The sequence below is a fragment of the Austrofundulus limnaeus genome, unplaced genomic scaffold (assembly GCF_001266775.1).
Source record: "Austrofundulus limnaeus strain Quisiro unplaced genomic scaffold, Austrofundulus_limnaeus-1.0 Scaffold2579, whole genome shotgun sequence".
Classification (NCBI taxonomy): Eukaryota; Metazoa; Chordata; class Actinopteri; order Cyprinodontiformes; family Rivulidae; genus Austrofundulus; species Austrofundulus limnaeus.
In genome coordinates this window covers 6,253-13,915 of record NW_013954981.1, presented here as the reverse complement: position 1 = coordinate 13,915, position 7,663 = coordinate 6,253, and the positions used below count along the sequence as shown (strand labels likewise).

The following is a 7,663-nucleotide window of genomic DNA, read 5'->3' as shown; positions in this document are numbered from 1 at the left end:
TAAACAACATCAGGGCCTATCTGTGACTTTTGTTTGTGTGAATAGAATTCTGGAAAGCATTACGAGTTTCACTGAGCGCAGCAGTTTTGTTTCCTGTGTTCAAACCACAGAGCAGATATTTTCTTAAATGCTGTTTAAAGACATTGTCTCGTAGTCCGTATACAATGGGACTGACAAACCTGGGGAGAATTTGGATGATGATGTACAAAACAAAGAGGACATACAGATGATGTTCGGGGAACCAAATAACCAGTGAGTTTCTGAACATAGGGTACACATATGTCAGCATACACAAGAGGAGCTGAAAGCCATGAAGCAGGATGGTGTTTCTGGCCTTTTTTGCTTTTCCATCYMRRGAATTWGCTGCTCTAGCAACAAAGAAYATCTTTATATAGGTACAGAAGAGAGTGAGCCAAACTCCTGTTAAATACAGTATAAAAGAAACATCCCTCTTTTGTATACTTACTGGATGTCGAAACATATTATCTCTGTCACAAAATACTGTGGAATAAAACAGCCATGCAGGCTCTGTAGCTACAATGAGAAATATATCAGGTATAACTGACACAGAACTCAAAACCCAAATCCAGACAATCAGAATATAAGTTCGTCTGACGGTGCAGAGCTCAGCGTGTCTCAGAGGGAAGCACACAGCGATGTAGCACTCCACAGCCATTGCAGCTAAATTTATTGGGGTGTTTAGGGTGGTGAAAACAGCAAAGGAAATAACAAAACAACAGAGAGAAACGTTAATTTGATAGAAAACATAACTGATGACAAACAGGCTGACTGTGGTTGTGAGCTGGATCATATCGTTCACCACCAGATGGATGAACAGGATGTAACGAGGATTCCTGTAAAACACCTGAAAGACAGCAGAAGAAACTTTTTACACTTTAGTAATGTTTTTTTTTTTTTTTTGGTGATTTTCAAGCTTTTGTTCTGATCACAACCAAAAACCATAAAATCCAAAATGCAAAGAAAAACAGAAGTTTGAAAATTTCATACTGGATTTAATTTTGTTTAACAATTTGAACTTGTGGTTTTATTTTCTCTTAGSTTAATTCTGTTTGTTAAGATCTACAGATAGCTTTATTAAACAATAAGAATCGTTAGGTATTAAATGATTGACTTTCATACTTTTGTATGAAAGAAAATTAGTAACATTTGGCTTATTCATGCAAATATCATTCATTCAAGTGTGTTTTTATATATGTTTAAGCATAATCTCATTTTATAAAGATGTTTTTGGTCAAAACTAAAAAAGTGATAAGGTATATATTTAGTATTTCAATAACAGGATTTACGTGTCAYCAAAGACAGACCTGGTGTTTCCTGAAGGTGTGAATCAGAGCACAGTTGATGTAGTTGATGCTGAGACCCAGAGCCAGGACAGACAATGTTTTAGCCACACCTGTGCTGGCAGAGTCTCGATTACTCAGAATGATCGACACATTGGAGATAGAAGATGAAGAATTCATGGAGATGATTTCAGTGTGTTGTTTCTTTTACAGAAGAAAGAAAAATGTATTTGCACTGTTTTTACTGTTATTTTTTAGTGTTAATAATCCCACATCTTGTAGAAATGATCTAAACGTAGCAACTGCAACCCTCAAATTCTTTCTCCTTTTCTACTTTAACCTAGGCTTTGTTTTATTACATCACAACACTGATTTAGAAATAAATAAGCCCTGTTCTGTTCAGTTCTGTAAAGTAGAAACAACAAAAACGCTAGTTGAAAAGACAGAAGACAAATTAATCCATMCATAATGATTTTAACAGATCAATTAGAGTATGATTGCAATTTTTCCCCTTTCAAGACACTAAATTAAGCTATTAAACACATATAAACAAATACAGAAAAAAACAATGTTAAAAAACATAGAATGAAACAATGTTGTACTTCCACAATGATGGCTGTAAGATGAAAGCACTGAGGACAGAAATACTTAAAATGTTTAACAAATCACCTCATACTCCAGGTGTAACAGCTAGAAATGAGGTCTAAGTCCAGCTCATGTCTTTATYTTAAACATCTGTATGCATATTAAGCATCTTTATGCCTATTAAGCATCTTTATTCATAAGTTCAGATCCATGTGATACAACAATTTTCCTAATTTGCATTAGTTTATTGTATGTAGTCGGGCATTGCATCATGTTTTTTCAAGAACAAAGTTCATTTTTTAAACATCGCTTTTCCTTTACTCATGAAAATTATYCTGTTCAGTAACTTTAATACACATMGGACAAATGAAACTAAAATGTGGTTCTAGAAATGAAACTATTGGACATTTGTAATATTTTAAAAATAATTAAAAAATAGTTAAAAATAATTGCTGCATGATTATTGTCCTTTTAATTGCTTTTGTAAACATGCTGATTTTGTTCTTGTCTATCACCCCATACGGATGCAAAAAACTCAAAGCATTTTTGAGCAAAAACTAAATAGACTTTGTGGTTTTAACTGATTTATTATGATAAACATACTGTATGTTTGAAAGATTCTAAGAGCTATTGTATAGAGGACAATGGTATGGTCTCCCGAGGCAGTTTGGTCCTAGGTGACGGGCCAAACAAAGGGGTGAAAAACACTTGTATGGAGAGAAAAAAATCAGGCTGAATGAAAAACATGGGTTTAGCTTATGGGCCCACTACTTGCAGGAGGGTCTGTACCAGTCAGGTGGATGATGTCATGGGCAGTAGTTTAAGGCTGGGACCATGATACTCAGACCTTGGTTTACTAAAACTCACTCTTGGGACATGGAATGTGACCTCTCTGGTGGGGAAAGAGCCTAAGATTGTTTGTGAGTTTTAGAGGTATCGACATTTCACCTATGGTGAAAGTCTCAAAGCTGTCAACTTTTGGCTCTCTGACTTGGTGCCTGTGTGTCGGAGTTTTCCCCGGTGGATGAGAGGGTAGTTTCATTACGCCTTCAGGTGCAGGTACAGGCTTTGATGGTTGTTTGTGCCTATAGGAATGGCAGTTTAGAGTATCCGGCTTTCTTGGAGTCCTTATAGGTGGGTGCAAGGTGCTTCAGCTGGGATTTCGTTTATTCTGCTGGGGGACTTCAAAGACTGATATGATTGGCAGGAACAGCCTCTTCGATCTTGACCTCTAGTAGCATTTTTTTTGGACTTTGGTTCTACTCACAGTTTGTCAATCACAAACACCATGTTCGAACATAAGGGTGTCCCTAAATGCACGTAGCACCAGGTCATGGCCTTTGTAGTTGCGTCATCTAACCCGCAACCATATACTTGGAGAATTAGATGAAGCGAGGATCTGAGCTGCTGACTGATCACTACTTGGTACTGAGTTGAATCAGATGGCAGGGAAGTTGCCAGACAGACCCAGTAGATCTAAATGTGTAGTGAGGGTTTGCTGAGAATAGGCTTGGGCAGTATGAAGGTATTATACCGCAGTATCAAAATATGATGARGGTATAAAAAAATTATGATGATATAATATGAGACGTGTGAGGTGAACCGCATGTGAATGCTGGGACAAACATTTCAGAAGATGCTCCATGTTGTTACTGATGCATGTTCTGATCACCTCAGCTCATTCAGAAGACAAACAGAAGGGAGGTTGGAGAGCAGAGACACCCCCATTTCTCCTGCCTCTGAGCAGGGTAAAAACAAAACAAACAAAAAAACAAGTGAGCTTGCACAACCGGACATGTTCAGGCACGTTACTCCTCGCCGGCTGTTTCACCCTGACTGTAGATTTTTGGACTGGCTCTTCACCGTCARTAGGATTCTCAAGGGGTCATGGGAGTTTGACCATCATGTCTTGTGGACTTGGAGAAGAAATTCCACAATATTACTCAAGGTACACTGAGGGGGTGCTCCATGGGTGTGGGATTATGGATCTTTTTTATGGGCCATTCATTCTTTATACAATCAATGCAAGTGTTCGGTTCAATTTACCAGCAGTAAGTCAGACCCCTTCAGAGTGGGAGGACTCCAATCATTGCTTCTTGTGTCACAGATTTTGTTCATAATGTTCATGAACAGAGTTTCTCAGACAATCTTCAGCTCACTGCATGATCATCACCTTCATATCTGAGGCCATGGTCCTCAGTCAAATAAATATGCATTTCTCTCTCTGGGTTGGGGGTGAAATTCAGCCTCAAATGGAAGAGTTCTTGGGGTTTTGTTCACGAGTAACAAGATAGACTTGACTTTCAGCATTAGCTTCCACGGTGATACTAAAGGACTGATGAAATGGAAATGTCACGATGACCTGACAGAGGAACCAATCTCACCTTGAGGAAAGAAAGGTGGATAGAGTTTGTGAACAGATAATAAAAAGTTTGGGCAGATAAAAGACTTTTTTTCAAACGTTTTTTTTCCCTTTTTGGGCAGATAATTTCCATAATGGTGCTTTTTTGGCTTACCACCCCCTGCAACTATTATATTGTCTGCAAATTACACAGATTCCCCCCATTATTCATGTATACCTTACAGATTCTTTCAAAAACGTTGCATCAATTTAATTTCGGTCTCAGAGCTGGCAGGCTGTAAGGAAATGAGTTTGCCACCTCATCGGCTTGCGCTCCCTGCCTCTTCCTGAGGCATTTTGGTGTTTCCACCCCCTGCCTCCATGATTGGTGGCAGCGTTGATCACCCACACCTGCATGCGATTTGGCTCATCACCTCCAGGCTTCTTAAGGCAGTGCTGAAGATCAACTCATCGCTGAAGCATRGCCTCATGTTTGGTATGAGCTCAGCCTGCTGCTTGTTACTCTCTCAAAGAGTTTTTGTATTACCTGTGTTTTTTGTATTTACTTGTTTGCAGAAAACAATCTCCAGCACGTTTTTGCCTTCCGCCTTGGACTCAGAGCCTCTCACCAGTTTCTCATGCGCTGCCTCCCACCTATCACTGTAAAWACCAACTCACCTGTAAATACTCACCTCTGGATCCTCACCTTTTGGACCAACTCCTCCATGCCTCATCTCCTTCCCCAGCCTGTAAGAACTCACCTGTTTTTTCTCATCTGCTTAAGACCATTACTGAAAGACTATCAAATACTCACCTCTGCAATCGTTCTGTTCCAGGTCCAGACCCCAGACCCCTCCCACACCTATTAAAATAAAATCACTTACCTATTTGTATATCTCGTCTCCYTCTCTGTTTGTCTGTGGTACTGCTCACATTGACCCCAATCTGTAATTCTGATGGTATGCTTCAGCCCAGTAAAATGTCTGTGAGCAATACTGTTATGTTTTAGTAAAACTCCAGACAGGACTTCGTTTGACAAACTCAGTGTTCTTCTTTTATTTTTTTGTCACACCTGCTAACATACAATCACTTAGTACTCTTCTTCATGTAAAGGTACAGGTAAAGGTGCAAACACTGCCACCAAGTGGATAAGTGTTTTAAGACTATCACCACAAATACCTCTGACAATCAGACCCCCGGAGTTAATAATCAACCTGACCCTACAATGTTAGATCATGACCAAAAGCTTAATCAGTTATTTCAGCTTCAACAGGAAACCAGCGCATTATTAAATCAAGTCACTCATCGTATTGCCGCCATTGATAGTAGATTGAACATGTTTTTTTCCCCTAACCCGATTACACCTCCCGTTACCACACCCAGTCCACCTGTTTTTCCTGTGAGAGAACCAGACATCCGACCCTCTGAATTTGGAGATATAAATCGGTGTGCAGGTTTTTTATTACAGTGCCGATTGGCTTTCGCTCGTTCACCTTCACTTTTTCCTACTCATTCTGCCCGAGTTACTTACATTGTGTCTGCTTTAAAAGGAAAGGCTCTCAGATGGGCTCAAGCCTTTCTTTCAGCTCATTCTTCGGATACACTCACCTCTCAGTTGTTTATTCAGGAGTTCCAGCATGTATTTGATCATCCCCTCCAGCAGGAGGAGGCAGCGAAAAGACTGATCAATCTACGACAAGGAAGTAAATCGGCAGCCGAACACTCTGTGGATTTTCGCATTGTTGCGGAAGAGGCGGGTTGGGAGGAACTTTCCTTAAAAGGTATTTAAATAAACCCTTTATCTGAACAACTTAAAGATCAACTGGCTTGCGGGGACGAACCCGGAAGCCTGGACAAATTAATCGCATTGTCCATCCYTAATCTTAATAGAATAAGAGAGCGAAAGAAGGAAAAAAACTGCACTTCCCAGACGCCGTGGGTTTCCGCCTCCGTAATCAGTGGCGAGTTTCCTCCTCCTCACGCTACAGCTGCTGTTAATTCTGCCGAACCCATGCAAATTGGACGCACCCGGTTGACTCCTGAGGAAAGACAGAGATGGTTTGCTGCTAAGTTGTGCATCTACTGCGGAAACAAGGGACACTTTGTCGCCACCTGCCCCCTGCGGGGAAACGGACCATCTCGTCAGTAGAACAGGGGAAACTGACAAGACCTGACAACTTTTCCCCTACCTCCTTGTTTTTCTTTTGTCTGCGACGGTACTTTGTGGACAGATCAAACTACCCATCTCCAATCTTGTGGACTCTGGGGCGGAACAAAACCTGATCTCCAGTGATTTAGTGGAACAACTAAATATTCCCACCTCACCTCTTGATCCTCCATGCTCCATCGCCGGTGTCACTGGACAGCTCTTGTCACAAGTCAACCAACTGGTCGCCAACCTACATGTCATCATGTCTGGTAATCATCATGATCTGGGTGAGTTTGTCGTCTTTGACTCCACATCTCCACAACTCATTTTTGGCTTTCTGGGGTTGTCCACCCATAATCCAGTGATTAATTGGAAGGAACAAAGAATTGAAAATTGAGGAGTTCATTTTGTTTACAAAACTGTTTAAAGTTAGCCGTTTCACCCTCTGTTAAAGGGGAGGAACCTGTCGAGGAGACGGATCTGTCTTCTGTTCCTGAGGTGTATCATGATCTAGCAGCCATTTTCAGTAAAAATAAAGGACTCTCATTACTTCCCGATTGACCATACGATTGCTCCATAGAACTGTTACCCGATTCACCATTATCTTCCAGCCATTTATACAATCTCTCTGGCCCCGAAAAAGAAGCCATGAAAACTTATATCGACGACTCCCTAGCTTCTGGTACAATCCGCCCCTCCAAGTCTCCTTTAGGGGCAGGATTCTTTTTCGTCGCTGAGAAAGATAAATCCCTTAGACCTTGTATTGATTACAGGGGCCTTAACCAAATCACTGTTAAAAATAGGTATCCACTACCCTTGTTAGACTCTGTGCATGATCAGCTCCACTCGGCCACCGTCTTTACTAAACTCAATCTTTGAAACGCTTACCATCTTGTTTGAATAAAAGAGTGTGACGAGTGGAAGACAGCCTTCAAGACACCTTTGGGCCATTTCGAGTATTTGGTCATGCCTTTTGGCTTGACCAATGCTCCAGCTGTTTTCCAAGCCCTGATTAATGATGTCCTAAGGGATTTCCTTAATGTGTGTGTTTTTGTCTACTTGGATGACATCCTCATTTATTCCCACGACCTCCAGCAACACGAGAAACATGTTAGAGCAGTTCTTCAAAGGCTTTATGAAAATCAGCTTTATGTCAAGGCAGAGAAGTGCGAATTTCATGTCTCAGTTTCCTTTTTAGGTTTCAATTTGGAAAAAGGACAGTTCAGAACAGACCCAGAAAAGGTTCGAGCAGTTTCTGAGTGGCCCCTCCCAAGGATCGCAAACAGC

At 40.8% G+C, this 7,663-nt stretch overlaps 1 protein-coding gene across 1 annotated transcript; it reads right to left on the bottom strand.

Moving 5' to 3' along the window:
* Positions 1 to 16: 16 nt before the first annotated feature.
* LOC106511196 (mu-type opioid receptor-like) lies at positions 17 to 1,481 on the bottom strand. The gene is made up of 2 exons (XM_013999943.1): positions 1,326 to 1,481; positions 17 to 865 (listed from the first exon to the last, which is right to left on the bottom strand). Exons 1-2 carry the CDS (start codon positions 1,479 to 1,481, stop codon positions 17 to 19), a joined length of 1,005 nt encoding a protein of 334 aa, XP_013855397.1.
* Between the last annotated feature and the right edge of the window lie 6,182 nt (positions 1,482 to 7,663).